Below are 22745 nucleotides of genomic sequence, written 5' to 3'. Positions count from 1 at the left end.
GCCTGTCAAAAAAATAAAAAAATAAAAAAAAATAAAGTCAAGAACCACCTCTTAACACCTTCCCAGCAAGCAAAGATTTGCTGAAGTACATTGTATTGAATGTAGTATGTCCCAGAGCATAAATAGTGAAATACTTTGAAGTTATCTAAGAGCTTTTTTCCACCACCAGACTGCAAGATTTTCGAGATGAAGGGACTATATCTCATTTATATATCCCCAGGGCTAAACCTGTCGCATGGCTGGCTCTCAGTTAACTGTACCTGAACCGTGAAAGCGCACTGAACCAATGGGAGCAGCTTGTTTAAGGAAACACCCAATAGAGAAGTGATTTCCTGGGAGGAAAGAAAAGTTCCTCTGTACAGAAAATGGGTAAGATGGAACACTTTTAAAGAAAAGCTGAGGGGCCGGTGCTGTGGTGTAGCGGGTAAAGCCGCCGCCTTCAGTGTCGGCATCCCATATCGGCACTGGCTGCAGTCCCAACTGCTCCACTTCCCATCCAGCTCTCTGCTATGGCCTGGGAAAGCAGTAGAAGATGGCCCAAGTGCTTGGACCCCCGCACTCGCCTGGGAGACCCTCAAGAAGCTCCTGGCTCCTGGCTCCTGGCTCCTGGCTTCAGATTGGCACAGCTCTGGCTGTTGTGGCCAATTGAGGAGTGAACCATCAGATGGAAGACTTCTCTCTCTGTCTCTCTCTGCCTCTCCTTCTCTCTCTGTAACTCTTTCAAGTAAATAAATAAATATTTTTTTTAAAAAAGATGCTAAGAAAAGCTGAGCCATAACACCCACTTCTCTGCAACATAATTAAAAGAAGAATTCCCAGAATGGAAATTGGACTCCTGTCTTTTTTTTTTTTTTTTTTTTTTTTTGACAGATAGAGTTAGACAGTGAGAGAGAGAGAGAGAGAGACAGAGAGAAAGGTCTTCCTTCCGTTGGTTCACCCCCCTAAATGGCCGCTACGGCGGGCGCTGTGCCAATCCGAAGCCAGGAACCAGGTGCTTCCTCCTGGTCTCCCATGCTGGTGCAGAGGCCCAAGCACTTGGGCCATCCTCCACTGCCTTCCTGGGCCACAGCAGAGAGCTGGACTGGAAGAGGAGCAACCGGGACTAGAACCCAGCGCCCATATGGGATTCCAGAGCCGCAGGCGGAGGATTAGCCTAGTGAGCCGCGGCACCGGCCCTGCTGTCTTCTTATAAGTAACTTGTTAAATCATTCGTAAGCCACCTACATCAGACAGGACCTCCAGAGCACCATAGATATTTTGAGCCAGAAGGGATCATAGAGTCCATGGAATACCTGCCTTACTTTATTTTTTCATCCATTTATTTATTCAACAAGTATTGGTTAAGGTTATATTGTGTGCCGCGTACTGGAGATAGAAAGATGATCAAATATACAAAGTTTATATGTTTTACAGTGGTGGCATATACCCGGTCACTTGTTGTAGTCCTATATAGTAAATGTGATAGCAGGAAGTGAGAATGGTAATGAGGGCTCAGGGAGGCCAGTGAAGGCTTTCCGGGGTGTGGTTCACCCCCCACAGACACGCAGGAGCCCCGCCCCCCATCTGCTGTTGAACTTTCTGTGCACTCAGTCACCCTTGACCGACTACAGACTGAAAAGATTAAATGGAAAACTCCAGAAATAGCTCATAAGTTAATTTTTCAAGATTTATTTATTTGAAAGTCTGAATTATAGAGAGAGGAGAGTCTGGGCCAGGCCAAAGCAAGAAAGGCAGAAATAGAGAGAAGGAGAAAGAGGGAGGGAGGGAGGGAGAGAGAGAGCGCGCGCTTCCATCCACTGATTCACTCCCCAAATGGCTGCAACGACTGGAGCTGAGCTGATCTGAAGCCAGGAGCCAGGATCTTCTAGGTCTCCCACATGGGTGCATAGGCCCAAGTACTTGGGCGTCTTCCACTGCTTTCCCAGGCACATAAGCAGGGAACTGGATCAGAAGTGAAGCAGCGGGGACTGAAAACAGCACCCGTATGTGATGCTGGCACTGCAGGTGGAGGCTTAACTTTTTTCTGTTTGTTTATCAATATTTTATTGGTGACAAAGAGCTTAAAACAAATTGACCAAAAATAAAGTTACATTTTCTTGGTACGGATGCTCTTCCATTTGGAAACCTCAGGCTGCGGGGAAGCAGGGGCGTGGTGAGGCGCCCCCGGCAGGCAAAGCAGGGGCACAGCACGAATAAATAAGTCCTTGCTGGAAGAAGGCAGCCTGCGCCACCGCCACCCCCCACGCTTGGGGGTCAGGTGTGGGCCGGCAACAGGGATGGGGGCAAGGAGTCCCATCAGGCAGGGAAGAGCCCTCAGCTGGGGGTCGGGGGTGAGACCACCGCCCACAAAGGCTTAACCTTCTACACCACAGCGCTGCCCCATCTGATCACAAGTTTTAAATTGCACTGCATTCTGAGTAAGTATGATGAAACCTCCTGCCATCTCGCTGTCCTGCCAAGATGGGAATCGTCCCTTTGTCCAGCATACTCACACTGTTTATAGCACCTGCCTGTTCCCAGATGGACTTGTTGTATGGCTGTGCTTTTAGCCTGTATGTAGTGCCTAACACAATGTCACAGAGGCTCCAACAGTCACCTCACTTAATGTATCTCACCACATAAGCATTGCATTGTCTCACATCATCACATAAAGAAGGGGCGAGTATAGTACAAGATGTATTGAGAGAGACAACATGCACATAAATTCTTTTTAAGATTTATTCACTTATTTGAAATGCAGATTTGAGAGAGGGAGAGAGAGAGACCTTCCACCTACTTGTTCATTTCCCAAATGGCCACAACTGCCAGGGCTTGGCCAGGCTGAAGCTAGGAGCCAGGAGATTCTTATGGGTCTCCCACACAGGTGCAGGGGTCCAAGCACTTGGGTCATCTTCCACTGCTTTCCCAGGTGCATTAGCAGGGAGCTGTATCGAAAGTGGAGCAGCCATGACTTGAACCAGCACCCATATGGGATGCCAGCATTGCAGGTATTGGCTTAACCCACTGCACCACAACACTGGTCCCTCACATAAATTCTATTGCAGTACATTATTATAATTGTTCTATTTATAAGGATTTATCTGAAAAGCAGAGCAAGAGAGAGAGAAAGAGAGAGAGGAAGAGACAGAAATCTTCTATCCACTGGTTCACTCCACAAATATCCTCAACAGCCAGGTCTGGGCCAACCCGAAGCCAGGAGCCTGGAACTCTGTTGGGGTCTCCCATGTGTGTAGTAGGTGACCAAGCACTCGTTCCTTCTTCTGTTGCCTTCCCAGGTGCAATGGAAGGAAGTTGAAGTCAGGAGCCCAAACTGGGAATCAAACTTAGGCACTCTGATATGGAATGGGGGTTCTCAACTGGCATTGTATTCAGTAGGCCAAATGCCTGCCCCTTGTTATTATTATTATTGACAGAGTGTGTGTGTGTGTTTATGTGTGTGTTCCTATCCATTGGTTCACTCCCCAAATGCCTGCAATGGCCAAAGCAGAGATGAGATAAAGCTGGGAGCCAGAAACTCAATCCAGGTCTCCCACATGTGTGGCAGGAACCTAGACTTGAAATGTCACCTGCTACCTCGAAGGGTCTGCAACAGCAGGAAGCAGGCGTCAGGAACGGAGCTGGGAATTGAAGCCAGACCCTGCAGTACACGACCTATGTGTCTAACCAGCATCTTAAATGCTGGGTCAAATTCCCAGCACTTACTAAGTTTTTTTTTTTCTTTTTTTTTTTAATAAAGGAGTGATCTGATGGTGGCCCCCAGGAAATCTACAATTTTTAAAAGATTTATTCATTTATTTGAAAGGCAGAGTTTATAGAGAGGCAGAGGCAGTGAGAGAGAGGTCTTCCATCTGCTGGTTCACTCCCTAAATTGTTGCAATGGCTGGAGCTGCGCTGATCCGAAGCCAGGAGCTTCATCCGGGTCTCCCATGTGGGTGCAGGGGCTCAAGCATTTGGACCATCTTCTACTGCTTTCCCAGGCCACAGTAGAGAGCTGGATAAGAAGTGGAGCAGCCAGGACACGAATGGTGCCCATATGGGATGCCAGCACTGCAGGTGCTGGCCCCAAAATCTACAATTTAAGAGACAGGCAGAGGAAGAAGAACCTGAAGGGAGGTCCCAGGGGGAGGAGGAGAATCAGGAGAACAGAGGCCCTGGAAGCCAACTGAGAAAGTGTTGACTGGTTTCCATACGGCTCCTTTCACTCTTAAAAACCAGCGAGGCCAACAAATATCAACAGAAACAGAAAGTCCATCTTTGCTGACAGCAGGAGACAATTGGTAAGGAAGATTCACAATAGAAGACTAAAAAGTGGATGGTGGCCGGCGCCGCGGCTCACTAGGCTAATCCTCCGCCTTGCGGCGCCGGCACACCAGGTTCTAGTCCCGGTCGGGGCGCTGGATTCTCTCCCGGTTGCCCCTCTTCCAGGCCAGCTCTCTGCTGTGGCCAGGGAGTGCAGTGGAGGATGGTCCAAGTGCTTGGGCCCTGCACCCCATGGGAGACCAGGAGAAGCACCTGGCTCCTGGCTTCGGATCAGCGTGGTGCGCCGGCCACGGCGGCCATTGGAGGGTGAACCAACGGCAAAAGGAAGACCTTTCTCTCTGTCTCTCTCTCTCACTGTCCACTCTGGATGGTGTGGCCCTTCTGCTGTGAGATATGGAAAGGAGGACGTGATGAGTGGACCCAGCTAACTGTGTGGGTTTGGTGATAAAAGGTTGAAGGAGTTTACATCTGCTGACTTCTATGAAGGTACTTCCAAACATTTATGGAAAACCAGTATTCAAGGATAAGTTTAGGGGTGAGCATTTGGCCCGGTGGCTAAGTCACCACTTGGGAATCTTGCATTTCATATCAGAGTGCCTGGGTTTGAGTCCAAGCTCTTTTTTCAAGTCCGACCTCCTGCTGATGCACACCCTGGGTGGCAGCAGATGATGGCTCAAGTACTTGGGTTCTTGCCACCCATATGGGATGGAGTTCTGGGTTCTTGTTTTCTGCCTGGCCCATCCCTGGCTTTTGCAGACATTTGGAGAGTGAACTGGTATATGGAAGAACTCTGTCTCTGTCTCTCTGTTCCTCTCTTTCTCTCTCTCTGTTTCTCTCTCTCTCTCTCTCTCTGCCTTTCAAATAAAATAAAAATAAATAATTTTTAATAAGTCTTTTAAGTTAATTTTGGTTCAAAAATTATAAATTCATGCATATGAGGGGTCTTTAAGAAATTCATAGAGAAATGCTTCTCATGGGAAAACTATGCATGGATTTCAAAGTTTTGGCATCAAAATAAGCTTATCTTTTTATTCCAGTTTCCCACAGACTTTCTGACATACTCTCATGTATTCCTCATGAAGTCAGAGAAGAAACCACCTGCTAGCAGTTTAAGGGGAACTGGTGAGCTGAGTGGCCTGAGCAGATGAAGAGGCTATGAACAAGGAGACCTGGAAGAAGCTCCTGGCTCCTGGCTTCAGATCAGCCAAGCTCTGGCCAATGTGGCCTTCTGGGGAGTGAACCAGCAGATGGAGGACCCCCCACCTCTGCCTCTGCCTCTGCCTCTCTGTAACCGTGCCTTTAAAATAAATAAATCTTTAAAAATTTCTTAAAAGATTATCTGTACTGGGATATAAGGGCAGTTATTCCAGTGGATGCTGAAATCAAGTGAAGACGAAAGGTCTTGTGGGTGGAGGAAAAACAAAACAAAGCAGATGTCAACATTTCTCTGGGCAGAGGAGGAAATGAGGGTGATGAAAGTAGGCCAGGACAAAATCTGCCTTAGACAAGCATTAAAGGTGAATAAAATGGGTCCAAAGTGGTTGAGAGCAGTGTTAGATGATCGCACTGTATAAAGGGTCCACATAATGCTATTGTATCAGTTAGGGCATAGCTATAAGCACCAGAGGACAATTTATTATGTCATTTAACGTGATGGCTCAAGGGAAGGTAGCTCCAGTCTTGGTTAATGCAGCGACTCACTCTTGCATCATCAGTAGGCCAGGTTCCTGCTAACTTTCCCTCCACCATCCTCAGCATGTGAGCTTAGTCTCTGGGCTAGTTCAGCTTCCTGCTTGTGGATGCAAGATGATTGTGCCAGCGTAGGGTGTCACATTCAACCTTGACAGCTTCCAACAGAAGGCAAAAATTTCCTCCTATGCATCATTTTTTAATCAATGAAGAAACCTCTTCTGGAAACTACCAGGGACACTTTCCACATCCATTGACTGTGCCTCCATCCCATCTCTTCTGTGACCAGTCACTTGCAAGGGCAATACGATCATTCAGGTTACCTTGGACCCAGCAGCATGTCAGAATCTCCTGACCTTCAAAAACACTGTTCCAGGACCAGCACTGAAGCACAGCAGGTTAAAGCCCTGGCCTGGGCTGGCGCTGTGGCGTAGCAAGTTAAGCCCCCACTGCAGGGCTGGCATCCCATATGGGCCCTGGGTTGAGTCCCGGCTGCTCCTCTTCCAATCCATCTCCCTGCTTTGGCCTGGAAAAGCAAGTTCTTAGGTCCCTGCTCCCACGTGGGAGACCCAGAAGAAGCTCCTGGCTCCTGGCTTCAGATCGGCCCAGCTACAGACATTGTGGCCATTTAGGGAGTGAACCAGCGGATAGAAGACCTATCTCTCTGCCTCTCTGTAACTCTGCCTTTAAAATAAAATAAATAAGGCCGGCGCCGTGGCTCATTAGACTAATCCTCTGCCTGTGGCGCCGGCACCCCAGGTTCTAGTCTCGGTCAGGGTGCCGGATTCTGTCCCGGTTGCCCCTCTTCCAGGCCAGCTCTCTGCTGTGGCCCAAGTCCTTGGGCCCTGCACCCCATGGGAGACCAGGAGAAGCACCTGGCTCCTGGCTTCAGATCAGCGCGGTGCGCCGGCCACAGGGGCCATTGGAGGATGAACCAACGGCAAAGGAGGACCTTTCTCTCTGTCTCTCTCTCTCACTGTCCACTCTGCCTGTCAAAAAATAAAATAAAATAAATCTTTTTTAAAAATATTAAAGTCCTAGCCTGAAGCACCAGCATCCAATATGGGCGCTGGTTCAAGTCCCAGCTGCTCCACTTCTGATCCACCTCCCTGCTGATGCGCCTGGGAAAGCAGCGGAGGATGGTCCAAGTGCACGGACCCCTGCACCCACATGGGAAATCTGGAGAAATCTCCTGGCTCCTGGCTTTGGGAGAGCTCAGCTCAAACCATTGTTGGCCATTTGGGAAGTGAATCAGTGAATTGAAGACTTCTCTCTGTCTCTTTCTCTGTAATTGTGTCTTTCAAATAAATAAAATAATCTTTGTTTTTAAAAAATAAGTTAATATATTAAGTTGGTAAAGTAACCTCCAATATTTAAAAAAAAAAACTTTCCCAAGACGAACCATTAAATATGAGTCTGTGGTAAGGCCTGGGACTACCATTGTAAATATTTTAAAATAAGCAGAAGGCAGGCACTCGGTGCAGGGGTTAAGATACTGCTGGGATGACCGCATCCTGTACGGGAGCGCAGGAGTTCTAGTTCTGGCTCCACTTCTGACTCCAGCTTTCAAATATATATTTATGAAATAATAATGTTGAAGCCGGATGATGAGTACATGGGGATTCATGACACTATTTGCTCCGGGTTTATCTATTTGAAAATTTCCAAAATAAAAGAGTTTTTTTTTAGTCTGTTTACTGTTGAAGAAAGGAGCACAGGAGCATTTTAGTCACCTTTGCCCGCTGAGTGGCTTAGCACTGGGTCGGTTCACTTGGTTGAAAGGTTAGGCGTCCTCCCCACCTCTTTCTGGTGCCCTTCCCGCTTGTGGCAAGAAGCAGGTTGCCTGGGCCACAGCCTCGGAGGTCAGGGAGGCCAGAAGGGAGAAGAGTGATGAATTTCTGCAGAGAGATGATCAGGATCTGAATTTTCTGCCTTTATGTATCAAATCAAAGTCATACCTCTGGCCTTAATCCATGGTGGAGCTCAGAGTCTCTGTAAGTTGAGCCCCTCCTGTCACTTCTCTGACAACAAAAGGCTAGCACTAGAAGAAATTTGAAAAAGTAGGCAACCAGACAATGTATTTTGTACCCAGTTGCTGTGTTCCAAGAAGGCCATGGGTGGGTAGGATGAGATACTACTCACTAAACCAGGAGGCTGGCTTCTCCTCTTTGCTTCATTGTCCCTTTGCTTCCCAAAGAAAACAAATAAGGCAAGGAGATGAATGCAAATCTTTATCTTAACAGCCGAGTTAGAGGGAACTAGAGAAAGAAACCATTTGCATGACCAGATCCAGCTTCACACAGTGGCTCCAAGAACCACTTGTGGCCAGGGCTAGCCAAGATCTTCCCGCCTTGGTCCAGACTCCAGGGTTGTGTCTGGCATTCAAAAGGAAGCGATCCATCGAGAGCTGGGGTCCATGGTCCCTAAAATATTAATACTGATGCTCCTGTTGCCTCGGCTGAACATTCAGGCTGGTCTGATGTGTGATAGGAAGTCGACCCCATCTCCCGGGTTCTTCTGCCACCCCCGTGCCCAGCCTGGACTCTTCCCAGTCCTGCTGCCCACAGAGGGTTGCCAACTCTCCAAGTCCTGGCAAAGAATGCTCTGTAAGTGTGAACATCTCATGCCGTAAGTCAGCCTCATGAGAGCATTGGGCGCACAAAGGTTTCCAGAAAGGTGAGGAGGATCAGAGCGGGCAGGACCCACAGCAGCAGCCGGCCAGTTGGCCCTCTCGGCCCCTCTCGTTAGGACGCAGATTGGGCCTGATAGAGACGTGGCCCTTCCACCAGCTACTCCCACTGGATCCCTAGGAGCTCGCAGCTGACATTCCACAGGCGCTGGGCTGTTTTGTTATTTCGAGCCCTCGGAGACACCCAGGTCCTCTTGCAGTCACTGCAGGGCAGAGAAAGAGGTGAGTACCAGAGTGAGAATCGGCAGCCTAGAGACATGTATGGTCTCTTTTGTTCATATGTTTCTAAATGTACATATAATATGCTGCATTTAAAGAAATGAAATATCTTGAAATTCAGTTTAAAAAAATTTTTTTTTTATTTACTAGAAAGGCAGAGCAACAGAGGGGGGAAAAGTGGGATAGATGATAAACAGGTAGATGATAGAATTTCTATCTGCTGGTTCACATCCCAGTGCCTACAACAGCCAGGGCTGCTGGCCCAGGCCTAAGTCAGGATCCTGGAACGCATTCCGGGTCTCCCATGCTCAAGTAATGGAGCCTTCATTGGCTGCCTCCCAGCATGCAAATTAGCAGGAAGCTGGATTGGAAGCAGAACAGCTGGCTCTCTGATGTGGGATGCAGGCTTCCCAAGCAGCAGTGCAGCGCCACCACACTCACCTAGTTTATAAATATTTTAAGGGTAGGAGATGACGCGTGGCATAGTAGGCTAAGCCTCTGCCTGTGTATGGCACCAACATCCCATATAGGCGCCAGCTTGTGTCCTGGCTTTTTTTGCTCCTCTTATGATCCAGCTCTCTGCGTATGGCCTGGGAGAGCAGCAGAAGATGGCCCAAGTCCTTGGGCACCTGCACCCATGTGGGAGACTCAGAAGAGGCTCCTGGCTCCTGGCTTCAAATCGCCTACCTCTGGCCATTGCAGACATTTGGGGAGGGAACCAGCAGATAGAAGATATTTTTCTCTGTCTCTCTGTCTGTAACTCTCTCAAATAAATAAATGAAATATTTTTAAAAATAAGGAGCTGGTATTGTGGAGTAGCGGGTAAAGGTAAAGTGGCTGCATTAGCAGGGAAAGCGCCTGATACAGCCGCAGAGGAAGGCCCAAGTATGTGGGCCCCTGCACCCCAGAAGCTCTTGGCTCCTGGCTTCAGCCTGGCACAGCCCTAGCCATCACAGCCATTTGAAGAGTGAACCAGCAGACAGAAGATCTCTCTCCCTTTCTGCCTCTCCCTCTCTCTCTGAAACTCTGCCTTTCAAATAAATAAAATAAACCTTAAAAATATTTTAAGAACAGATTTGTGAAACAGCAATACATAGACTTATTTATGAATATATTCTGTAATAAGATCCACCACCAGGACTAACCATATTCAAAGTAGTGGCGAGTAGAAGATGCAGTTTGAAATGTCTGCAACAACAGCGGTGTGATACGAAAACATTTAAATTTTACTGTGACAAAGTTACAGGAATCACTACTACTACTGCAGTTCATTGCCTACATTCATAAGTGAAGAAAATGCTTTCAGTTGGACATGTGAGAAACTAAAGGCGGTATTATTTTCCCATCCAAGTTCACAGACCCCTTGAATATTCTATGCACAGAGCTGCTTGTGTGCCATGAACCTCAGACCAAGTACCCCTGCCTTGTTTTGCAATGAGCACAGGGATGGGGGGGAACTGGGGACTGGGGGGGTAATGCAGTGGAGAGAGAACACAGTTCTAATGGCGGGGCTTGTTAATCATATTTTTAAAAATTATTGAAATCCTGTATAACATTTGGAGAATGCCAGTAAGAGAAGATGAGCCTGTGATTCAGCTGCTTTCTTAACAGTCTTTTTCTTTTAAAGACTTATTTCTATTTATTTTAAAAACAGAGGTACCAAGCAAGGGGGAGAGACAGGGAAGGGGAGAGAGAGAAACACCTTCCATCCGCTGGTTCACTCCCTAAAGGACTGGCAGAACTGGGCTTGGCCAGGCCAAAGCCAAGAGCCCAGAACTTCATCTGGGTCTCCCACAGCGTGGCAAGGGTCCAAGCAGTTGGCTCATTCTCTGCTGCATTCCCAGGCACATTATCAGAGAGATCACAAGTGGAGCAGCCAGGACTCAAACTGGTACTCAGGGGATGCCAGCGCTGCAAGCTGCCGCAAATGCCGGCCCCTCCTTGTAGTCTTGTTTGCTTATATACTAATAGATATGTAGTCTGTCCTTTATATAAAATTGGCATCATACTGTCTCTAGTAGGGTGAGGATATCTTTCTCTTTTTAAAAATATTTGGGGTGGCAGACATTTAGCCTACTGGCAGACGTCCTCGCTTCCCCTATCAGATTTCCTGGATTCAATGCCTGGCTCTGGCTCCTGACTCCAGCTTCCTGCTAATGCACACCCTGGGTCGCAGTGCCAATGGCTCAAGGAGTTGGGTCTCTGCCACCCACATGGGACACCTGGAATGAGTTTCCAGTTCTTGGCTTCAGCCTTGGCCCGGACCTGGCTGTATGGCCATTTGGAGAGGAAATCAGTGGATGGGAGCTCTCTCTCTCTGCCTCTCAAATAGACAAATAATTTTAAAATATTTTAATAAGTATATATATATATATTCAGCACTGAAATTTCTATTCCTGTATTCTAACAGACAATAGCAATCTTTTTTTTTTTTTTTTTTTTTTTTTTTGCCAGGCAGAGTGGACAGTGAGAGAGACAGAGAGAAAGGTCTTCCTTTGCCATTGGTTCACCCTCCAATGGCCGCTGTGGCCAGCGTGCTGCAGCCGGTGCACTGCACCAATCCAAAGATAGGAGCCAGGTGCTTCTCCTGGTCTCCCATGGGGTGCAGGGCCCAAGCACTTGCGCCATCCTCCACTGCACTCTCTGGCCACAGCAGAGAGCTGGCCTGGAAGAGGGGCAACCGGGATAGAATCCGGCGCCCTGACTGGGACTAGAACCCGGTATGCCAGCACCGCAAGGCGGGGGATTAACCTATTGAGCCGAGGCACCGGCTGACAATGGCAATCTTGACAGCACTGGGAGACAGTGCACACTGGGAGACCTCCCACAGCACTTTGTGCTAGGTGGTATTAAAGAATTCATGACTTGGGACTGGTGCTATGGCTCAGCAGGTTATTGCCATGGTCTGCAGCACCGGCATTCCATATGGGCACCAGCTCAAATCCTGGCTGCTCCACTTCTGATCCAGTTCCCTGTTTATGTGCCTGGGAGAGCAGCAGAGGATGGCCCACATGCTTGGGGCCCTGAACCCACATGGTAGACCTGGAGGAAGTTCCTGGCTCCTGCAGACATTTGGGGAGTGAACAAGTGGATAGACGATTCTCTCTCTCTCTCTCTCTCTCTCTCTCTCTCTCTCTCTCTCTCCCCTCCCCTCTCTCTGTTTCTCCTGTTTCTCTCTGTAACTCTACCTCTCAAAAAGATAAATCTTTTTTTTTTTTTTTAATTCATGGCTCAAGTCAGCCAGAAGCTTGAAGAAGGAGAAAACATATCCAGAGGGCGTGCTGATGATCTTTGCACACAGCATGCTGCCGCCGGCGGTCTGAACAGCTCTCAGAAAACTGTCAGTTATAGGGAAACCGGCACACGAACATGAAACAACCATAAAACCACTCTTTCTAACATGAGTTGCCAACGTAAGTTTACTTGGAAAAGTAACCGCATTTGGATTATGGGCCCAGGCCAAACCTGAATTCCGCCAGCAGGCACAGAGTTGCTGGGGATTGAGGCCCCGTGTGTCCCGTGGAAGTGCACAGGTGGTGCAGAGAACGCGCGCTGCCCCCACGCACCTGAAGTACTTGCCGCTCAGGGGCTCCAGGCCCTCAGCCAGGGCGCAGTGCAGGCTGGTCTGCGCCCCCTCCCGCGCCGACTTGACGAAGACGGAGAAGAGCCGCCAGAGCAGGCACAGCAGGAAGGAGTGGCGCACCAGCTCAGAGCTGACGATGCCTGGGTGCACCGCGTACGTGGTGACCCCCGTGCCTAGGGCAAAGAGGGCACAGTGAGACCAGGAATCCACTTGGAGCCTGGGAAAACAGCTCTGCGGCAAACACACGAGGGAGAAGAAGGGAGCCAGGAAAGCTAACCCCGGGGCGTAGGAGGTCCCAGAACCTGCCTTTCTAGGCTCCTATGCTCCAGAAAGAGTGTCATGTTCAAGGTCCTTCTACTTCAATGTCATCTTTGGACTGTGGCTTAAGTACTAATAAAGCAACAGGTCCAAGGCCGGTGCTGTGGCATGGTGGGTTAAGCCGCAGACTGCAATGTTGATGTCCCATACAGATGCTGGTTTGAGTCCTGGCTGCTCCACTTCCCATCTAGCTGCCTGCAGATGGAAGACCTCTCTCTCTGTCTCCGTAACCAGGCTATAGGTAGCATTATCAAGTGCTGACAGTGATGTCGCTGCTTTTTCTATAGAAGAGGCTTAGAGGTAGCAACCTGGTTGGAAAGTGCAGGTCTAGGACTTGGTTTTGAGCTGCATTTGCCTTGCAGGCACATCTAATGAAGTAGATTGAGGGGCATTGACGGAGACTTTGAGAGGTTAATGTGCCGCCCCACCACCCCACCCCACCCCAAGACACCTGTTTTCAGTTCTTATTCTGTGCAAGGGCTATGCTACCTCTTTGACAGGCACTGTCTCATTTAATTCTTAAAGAAGTTTGTGATGTAGGTGAGGAACCTGGGTCACAAAGAGGTTAAATAGGGGCTGGTGCTGTGGCGTAGCTGATAAAGCTTCTGCCTGCAGTGCCAGCATCCCATATGGGGGCCGGTTCAAGCCTCGGCTGCTCCACTTCTGATCCAGCTCGCTGCTATGGCCTGGGAAAGCAGCAGAATGTGGCCCAAGTTCTTGGGCCTTGCACCCGCATGGGAGACCCGGAAGAAGCTCCTGGCTCCCGCCTTTGGATTGGCACAGCTCCGGCCATTGCAGCCATCTGGGGAATGAACCAGCGGAAGGAAGACTTCTCTCTCTCTCTCTCTGCCTCTGCTTATTGGTAACTCTGCTTTTAAAATAAATAAATAAAGCTTTAAAAAACAAAACAGAGAGGTTAAATAAATTGCCTAGGGTCAGACCTAGCAGGCTGCAGGGCCAACCCTGATATAGAGTAAAGGGAACAGATTCCTGAAGCAGGCATTGGGCCTAGTTGAGAAGACATGGGCCAAAACACTCACATCCTACATTACACTGCCTGGGTTCAATTCCCGGCTCCAGCTCCTGATTCCAGCTTCCTCCCAGTGCAGACACTGGGATGTGATGGCTCAAGGAATTGGGTTCCTGCCATCCATGTAGGAGACCCAAATTGATTTCCGAGCTTCTGGCTCCAGCCCCTGGCCCAGCCCCAGTCACAGGAGCTGTGTGTGTGTGTGTCAAATTAAAAAAAAAAAATTAGAAAAAAGTCTGAATACTCTGGAGCTGGATGGTCTAGATTTGAATCCTGGCCCAGGTAGGAAATTAATTGAACTTATTTCTTTATATCTGGGCCTGTATCTTCATTATAAAGTGTGGGAAAATAATAGCTCCTACCACACAGCAATGCTACGAGCATTAAATGAGTGAAGATGCATATTTCATGGCACGCACAAAACTCCTGGTTATTGTTACAAGTATTATTTCTTTTTATGATTACCTTATTCTTCTAACTTTGGCATTCTGATAGTAAAAATCACTATTCCCAAACTCTGGCTTATTTATGGTAGCAAATGATCCCCCAGATTTGGAGTTATCACAGAGCCAGTCGCTCCCCCAAAACCGCAGAGGACCACAGAATCATAAAAGATTAAGAGTCGGCCTCATGGAGCGAGCATTTGGTACAGCAGTTAAGACACCTGGTGGGGGATGTGTGGGATGCCTGCATTCCATATCAAAATGTCAGAGGTTCAAGTCCTGGGTCTACTTCTTATTTATTTTTTTTTAAGATGTATTCATGGGGCCAGCGCTGTGGTGTAGCAGGTAAAGCTGCCGCCTGCAGTGCCAGCATCCCATATGGGTGCTGGTTCAAGTCTTGGCTGCTTCACTTCCAGTCTAGCTCTCTGCTATGACCTGGAAAAGCAGTGGAAGATGGCCCAAGTCCTTGGGCCCCTGCACCCATGTGGGAGACCTGGATGAAGCTCCTGGCTCCTGGCTTCACATCAGCACAGCTCTGATCGTTGCGGTCAATTGGAGAGTGAACCAGTGGATGGAAGATCTCTCTCTCTCTCTCTCTCTCTCTCTCTCTCTCTCTGCCTCTCCTTCTCTCTCTGTGTAACTCTGACTTCTAAATAAGTAAATAAATCTTTAAAAAAAAGAGTGATGGGGAGGAGCAAGGGAGAAGGGAGAGAGAACACACACACACTCAGAGAGAGAGAGAGAGAGATCTTCTATCTGCTGTTTGACTTCCCAAATGGCTGCAACATCTGAGGCTGGTCCAGGCTGAAGCCAGGAGCCCAGAACTTCTACATGGGTGGCAGGGGCCCACGTACCTAGGCCATACTCTGCTGCTTTCCCAGGTGCATTAGCAAGACACTAGATTGGAAACAGAGCCGCTGGGACTCAAACCAGCGCTCCAATATGGGATGCCAACGTCGCAAGTAGTAGTTTAATCTGCTGTGCCGTCACACCAGCCCCGTGGTTCCACTTCTGACTCCAGCTTCCTGCTAATGTGCACCCTGGGAGGTGGCAGGTGATGGTCCAGGTATTAGGAATTGAAGTCAGGCACTGGCGGTTCTGTAGCTCAGCTCACTACGTGGAGCTCAGCATAGGGAACAGAGAAGGCTGCATGCGCCATGACTGGAAGCAGAGCACCCACATTTCAGTTCTTGCCGTATAACCCGGAGCTATTTCCATGCACCTCAGTACTGACCTACTATACAGGAATAAAAATACCCACTTTAGGGGCAGCATTTGGCATAGCAGTTAAGCCACTGCTTGGGACATCCATATCCCACACCAGAGTGCCTGAGTTCAAGTCCCAGCTCTGCTTCCAATCCCAGCTTCCTGCTAATGTGCACTCTGAGAGGCAGCAGGCGATGGCTCCAGTAGTTGGGTCCCTGCCGCCCACGTGGGAGACCTGGATCAAGTTCCAGGATCCTGGTTTCAGCTCTAGCTGTTGTGAGCATTTAGGGAATGAAACAGTGGCTAGAAAATCTCTGTTTCTTTCCCTCCTCTCTCTCTCTCTCTCCTCCTTTCAAATAAATAAATAGCAATTTAAAAATAATACCCTCTCTACTCATTGCTAAGACTGTGAAAATTAAATGAGGTAAAAGTTATGAGATAAGATGTGCCATAAATCCGTAAATGTAAGGTAACAATGAGATTGCTAACTCCCATTCAGTATCAGGTTTCCTAGAAAGCAAGGACTCCATTGTTTTATTCTGTTTATAACCTCATTCTCCATAGAGTGCACAGGGATGAGTGTTTGACAGTGTGTTCAGAAGTGTCTATGAACCTTTCGTGCAGTCAGGGAACCCAGTTTTTACTACTTTAACCCTGGCCCTTTCCTCAAGCTTACCTTGGAGCCTCTTGGCCAGCTCACGAGTGAAAAGCACATTGGCCAGCTTGCTTTGGCAATAGGCAAAACTGCTGCAATAATACTTCTCACCCTGAAGGTCATGGAATCGAATCTTGCCAACATAGTGGGCCACCGATGCCAGGTTCACCACCCGTGCGGGAGCAGACTCCTTCAGCCGCTCCAGGAGCAGGTATGTGAGAAGGAAGTGGCCTACAAGGAGAAGCAGAGGGGGAGATGGCAGCCTGGGCTCAGGGTGTGGGAGCTCACGACAGGACTTCAGTGTTAGCTCACTATCTTCTGGGTGTGAACAAATTTTGCTGCCACAAGTAACAGAGTGCTAACGGTCAGTTAGTGTTAGATTCCCCAAGATGAGGGACAGATCTAGACTACAAGGAAGGCAACAATACCTAATCTAGGCTGGCGCCGTGGCTCAATAGGCTAATCCTCCGCCTGCGGCACCGGCATACCGGGTTCTAGTCCCAGTCAGGGTGCCGGATTCTGTCCCGGTTGCCCCTCTTCCAGGCCAGCTCTCTGATGTGGCCCGGGTGTGCAGTGGAGGATGGCCCAAGTGCTTGGGCCCTGCACCCCATGGGAGACCAGGAGAAGCACCTGGCTCCTGCCTTCGGATCAACGCAGTGCGCCGGCTGCAGCACGCCGGCCACGGCGGCCATTGGAAGGTGAACCAACGGCAAAGGAAGACCTTTCTCTCTGTCTCTCTCTCTCTCATTGTCCACTCTGCCTGTCAAAAAAAAAAATACCTAATCTATACTTATTTGCCCTTGTCCCAGTCAGGAGAAACACCCACCTGCTGGCTTCCAGCTCCCCCGTAGGGCCATGATCGCGCAACCGTGGGACCAGGCACACTCACACCCAGGGAGTGGAACATGTGCCGTGCTCTCCTCTCTGAACCCTAGCATGTTCTCAAGGTTTGTCTACCTTTACAGACCAACCCTGGGCTTCTTTGGCCCTCATCTGGATGTGACCCCATCCAGCCAAGCCCAGATTCCTGCATGCCCCTGGGTCTGGCCCAGAATATAACATGTTGCACTGCCGCTGCCCCAAGCAAGAACAACACTCTCCTCCCTGGCATCCCCTGAGATTTGGGATTTCTTAATGGCATGGGTAGGCTGTCATTATTTTTGACTGCTCATGGGAGGGACAGTGAATGCCAAGCCCTCTGAGGACCCCTGGAGATTCTCCACACGGATACGGGGATCTCCTCCAAAGACTGAGGTGGGGTCTGTCTCACATTTCAGTCACCCAGAGCTACTTACCCAGGTGGTTGACGCCCAGGTGGGTTTCGAAGCCATCGGCCGTCTTGGACTGCGGACACAGCATCACCCCCGCATTGTTGATTAGAATATGGAGCTGCTTTTCCTCTATGGAGCACAACCAAGGAGACCCCGTGGTCAGCAAGGAGCCTGCCAGCTGCCTGTCACAGTGCTGAGTGTCTACCCCTTGCCTTTGTGGGTGAGCTCTCTGTTGGGGTGATAGGTATCACCACTGTCGGTCCCCCTCTTCGCAGAGGAACGACACAGGACCCCGCGCTGTTCTTTTGTTTGCTCAGCCCTCCCCGGGTTTGCTGCTGGTTCTTCCCGGGTTGGCTACCGACCCTTCCACCTCCGTGGAAGGGCGGTTCCCCCTGCCACATTCCCCACTTCCGCGGGGGAGCGGCACACCGCCGGCCGGCTCTCTCGGGGGCTGCACAGGTGTTCCCTTTAGATGTTCCTGGTGCATGTTGTCTCTCTCCTTCTTTATAGTCCTCTTCCACCAATCCCAACTCTGCTACCCACACGCCGAGTATGCTGCTCTCCTCCAATCAGGAGCAGGTCCTGCTGTTTATTGATTGAACTGGAGGCAGCTGTGTAGAAGCTGTTTCCTCCTCTCCCAGCGCCATATTGTGGAAGAGCAGATGCATAGAATAAGTCTTAATTCGAGTAACAGTCTAGTCTGAGTTGCTCCCCACAGATAGTGAGAGAGAGAGACAGAGAGAAAGGTCTTCCTTTGCCGTTGGTTCACCCTCCAACGGCCGCCACGGCTGGTGTGCTGCGGCCAGAGCACCACGCTGATCCGATGGCAGGAGCCAGGTGCTTCTCCTGGTCTCCCATGCGGGTGCAGGGCCCAAGCATTTGGGCCATCCTCCACTGCACTCCCGGGCCACAGCAGAGAGCTGGCCTGGAAGAGGGGCAACCGGGACAGAATCCGGCGCCCCTACCGGGACTAGAACCTGGTGTGCTGGCGCCGCAGGCGGAGGATTAGCCTATTGAGCCACGGCACTGGCCCAGCAAATACATTCTTATTACTGACTCTGGACCAGACCACGCTGTTGGGGCACTGGGAACCCCGTGCTAAAGCAAGGCAGACATGGTCCCTGTGCTGTATGGATTTCATAGTTCCTGGTAGAAGCTGGTCATTTTCTAAGAGCCAGAAAATTCTTGGGAGCAGCACAACCTCGTCTAGTGCCTGTGGCCGCAGAAGGTTGATTCTGAGAATGAAAATAAAAGTGAGTGGCACCAGGGCCACACCTTGATGCCAAGGAGGCAAGCCCAGACAGGGAGCTGACACCTCCGACATTCCCACTGCAGAGGCAAAAAGAGGCGATAAGGATCCTGCCCAGCTCGTCTACCCACCCTGCCCTTGCCAGTCCTCTGTCCTGAGGGTTCATGTGGCAGAACCTGTCCAGTGGGATCCACAGCGGTTCTGATGATGGCTGCAGATAGTCCAGGGTGGGGTGGCCACTCCCCTGCCCAGTTTCCTGCTTTTCCAGCTATCCACCAGGGCCTCACCTGCCAAGAAGCCCTCAGCAAAGGCTCTGATGGATTTGGTGTCAGAGAGGTCCAATTTCCGCACCAGCACCTGGGAGTTCTTGGTATCCGCTCGGATTTCACTGGCAGCAGACTCCCCCTTCAGTATGTCTCGACAGGCGATGTACACTCGAGCTCCTGCGGCCAAACAAAGAGAGGACAATGCGCTCGGATCCTAGGCTAAGAAAGACTGGGTGCGTGTGAGTCAGCTTGGGACTGGCGCTCAGCGCATTCTAACAGCCATCCCTAGAGCTGTGGAGTAGCCAAATTCTCAGTGCAGGATTCTCATGGAAGGACTGCTCAGTATTCTAGGTTTTTAAGAATGTTTATCTATTTTCGACTACTTGAAAGGCAGAGAGAGAGAGAGAGATCTTCTACCCACTGGTCCACTCTGCCCAAATGCCTACAACAGCCAGGGATGGGCTAGGCCAAAGCCAAAAACCCAGAACCCCATCTGGGTCTCCCATAGGGGTGGCAGGACACCAAGCACTTGAGTCATTACCAGCTGCCTCCCAGAGTGCAATAGCATAAAGCTGGATTGGAAACAGAGAAGCCGGGACTCAAACCAGCGCTCGGCTATGGGATGTGGGCAGTGCAGGCAGCAGCTTAACCTGCTGTGCCCCCACGCCTGCCCGGCTCAGTATTCTTGCTGGCAGCTTAATGTCATGCTGGCAACCTAGTTTTATACTCCAATATCTCACATTGCTTAGTGTCTCCTTTTAGAATAACTGACTTGACCAATATTACAAGGGATCTTCAAAAGTTTATGGAAAATGCACATGGGAAATAAAACTCTGATATGCATGGATTTCAAAATCTTTTTGCTCCAAAAATAAATTTGCCTTTAATTCCGATTTCTACAAACTTTTTGAAATGTCACTGCATACGCACGCGTCCCTGGTTTCCTGACTTTATCGAGTAGTGAAGGAGCAAGGAAGAAGGAAGCTCTGTTGAAGGCCACAGAGTGAACTGGTGTCAGCTTCGAGCCTGAATTCCCAGGGTCCTTGAATTCCTGATCAGAACCTCCAAGTCCAGGAGGGAAGACAGGGAGATGTGGTAGAGGCCGCAGGGAGAAGGGTGAGAGGCACCACCCCACAGAGACGGGAGAGGAGACTTGCCTCGGCGAGCGAGCTCCCTGGCTGTCTCCTTGCCGATGCCTGTGTTAGCGCCAGTGATCACCACCACCTTCCCGGGAAGCTGTATGTTTGTTTGGCAGACTCCACCGGCAAAGAACTTCCTAGCAGCAAGGGAAACAAGAGCATCACGTATCTCCCTTCCCAGCGGCACACTGAGACACATAAAATAAAGCCATCCAGGCTCAAAGAGTGATATCTTCAAGGTAGATCAAGGAGGCCCAAAAAAGCTAATCTTCATGGGACAAAGGCTTTTTTTATGTATGTGTTTATTTTCACTTTATTTGAAAGGCAACAAGAAGGGGAAGGGGAGAGGAAAGAGAGAGAGAGACAGACAGACAGACAGAGATATCTTTGATCCACTGGTTCACTTCCCAAATGCCCACAACAGCCAGACATGGGCCAGGCCAAAACTAGAAGCCAGGACCTTATTCCAGCTCTCCCACATGGGTGTCAAGGACCCAACCACCTAAGCTGCCATCCGCTGCCTCCCAGGAAGCAGGAAGCTGGACTGGAAGTGGAGGAACTGGGACTGGAACCAGGTACTCCAAAAAGATGTAGACGTCTCATAAGCGACAACTTGACCACTGGACCAAACACCAGCCCCTGGGACAAGGATTTCCACTGGACAAGGTTGTCACTAGCTCTTCAGCACAAGTTAGACGGTCATGTGCCCAGAAGCTACAAACAACCATCTAGGCAAATTAGTAAGTGCTCTTGAGCCAAGGCCAACAGAGACCTCCCTTGTTAGGTGCCCGACATATCGAGCCCTTCTCTCCAGAGGTCTTTGGAGGTCAGCCTCCTCCTCCAGCCGACATCCAGGACATATGTGTGACCAACATTGGTGGCTTCAATGGTCTGGAGTCCTAGGTCTTTTATTTTATTTTATTTTATTTGACAGATAGAGTTAGACAGTGAGAGAGAGAGAAAGGTCTTCCTTCCATTGGTTCACCCCCGAGATGGCCACCATGGCTGGAGCTATGCCAATCTGAAACCAGGAGCCAGGCGCTTTTTCCTGGTCTCCCACACGGGTGCAGGAGCCCAAGCACCTGGGCTATCCTCCACTGCCTTCCTGGGTCACAGCAGAGAGCTGGACTGGAAGAGGAGCAACTGGGACTAGAACCCGGCACCCATATGGGATGCTGGCACTGCAGGCAGAGGATTAACCAAGTGAGCACGGCACTGGCCCCCCCAGTCCTAAGTCTTCAAAAAGCATCCTTGGGAGTACCTGATCAACAGCACTTGGGGGATTGGAGGGGGTCGACATCCACCCTGGGCTGCCTCTCCAGTTTTAGACGATGGGGCATCCTCTGAGACCCTGTGCCATCATACCAGAGATTTTATTCTGGCCATCAGCACACAGAGAAAAACCTCCCTCGTTTAGACCTCTGTGCATGCGGCATTCCTTTACATGAGGTTGGCATCACAGGTTCCAAAAAAGAAGACCAGAGGGGAGCAGAACTGACATTTCTGAACCGTCTGCCAAGCACTGGGCTAGGCACCTGCCAGTATTGTCTCCACATGAGAGTGGAGAAGACCGAAAAGAAGTTCGAGTCACTTCTATTAGTGATAGAACTGGGATTTGAACCTAGGTCTCTATGCCAGGACCTAGGGAACCCCCTGCCCCTCATGTGTCCCTTTAGCTTCCTTTATCATCAGCCATTTTTAAAAATTCTCCATGCAGAATACATGTGGTTTCAGCACCTCCACAAATCCCACAGGAAAAGAGCCATCTCAGGACATCAGTTGAGGGTCGTCACAAGGGGAACACAGTGTGTCTGTTTCCTTCCCAAAGTGCCTGGTACTGTGGTTCAAGCTGAGTCCCTCAACAAAGGCCACCCATGACAACCCAACAGAGTCACCTCCTCGGTCAGGGACAGAAGAGAGCTCATCAGAGAACCCAAGGCAAAGGAGTGAAAGAGCCAGGGCTCCACCTAAGTTGCCTGGTGAGCTACTTTGAGCAAAGCCAGCCACTCAACCAGCCGCCAGCACCAGAATTCAAATCAGCCTCACCCCTCTCAGCCCCAGGTGCCTCCTTCTTATCTTCCCCCACGGTGTCCATTACCCCTCCTTCCTTCCTGTTCTCCTCTCCCAGACTTTCTCTCCCTTCCCTTTCTCCTCCCACAGCAGGCTCCCTGCGCAGGACTCTGCAAGCAATGGTTAGGAGCTGTTGAATTAAGACAAACCTGATGGACGGAGCTGTCACGTACAAAACAGAAAGGAAGCAGGTGAGCAGTCCCAAGACAACCAACATCTTTTCAACTTCTTCAGTTGCTGCTGCTCCAGCCTCCACCCCAACTCCGGCTCAGGCTCCTGGTCTGGCTCCAACTCTTGGCTGCTTCTTCGTCCTCTCGCTGCCTGCCTGCCTGCCTGGTGCTGAGCAACAGCCTGGCCCCACGCAGCGCCCAGAATCCTATTTAAATCCGAAGGCTGTCAGAGCACAGCCTCCTGGGAGATGTAGTCCTGGCGGGAAGGGGCTGAAGGCAAGATTAGAACCTGACACTCGCGGACCGAGAGAAGGTGGGGGAAACCGGAATGCCTGCCTCCTAATTCTCACACCATCAACGATTTCCCCGCCTCTACTCCTGCAGGTAGAACATTTTTAACTTTAGCAACAGACTCCGTGATGCTTGAAATACAAGCGTGATTCAAGCAGGATGAGGAAGAATGTCGCAGAGGAATGGTGGGAGAAGTC

The 22745-nt window shown here is 50.0% G+C and overlaps 1 protein-coding gene across 1 annotated transcript; it reads right to left on the bottom strand.

Moving 5' to 3' along the window:
• Positions 1–8167: 8167 nt before the first annotated feature.
• Positions 8168–22453, bottom strand: RDH12 (retinol dehydrogenase 12). Its single transcript, XM_002719510.5, has 7 exons — positions 22237–22453; positions 20036–20154; positions 18900–19055; positions 17388–17492; positions 16114–16323; positions 12424–12613; positions 8168–8841 (listed from the first exon to the last, which is right to left on the bottom strand). The coding sequence occupies exons 1-7, from the start codon at positions 22302–22304 to the stop codon at positions 8739–8741; spliced, it is 951 nt and encodes a 316-aa protein (XP_002719556.1). The 5' UTR covers positions 22305–22453; the 3' UTR covers positions 8168–8738.
• Positions 22454–22745: the final 292 nt, after the last annotated feature.

This window comes from Oryctolagus cuniculus, chromosome 20 (genome assembly GCF_964237555.1).
Source record: "Oryctolagus cuniculus chromosome 20, mOryCun1.1, whole genome shotgun sequence".
Lineage (NCBI taxonomy): Eukaryota > Metazoa > Chordata > Mammalia > Lagomorpha > Leporidae > Oryctolagus > Oryctolagus cuniculus.
This window is presented reverse-complemented; position numbering and strand designations above follow the sequence as displayed.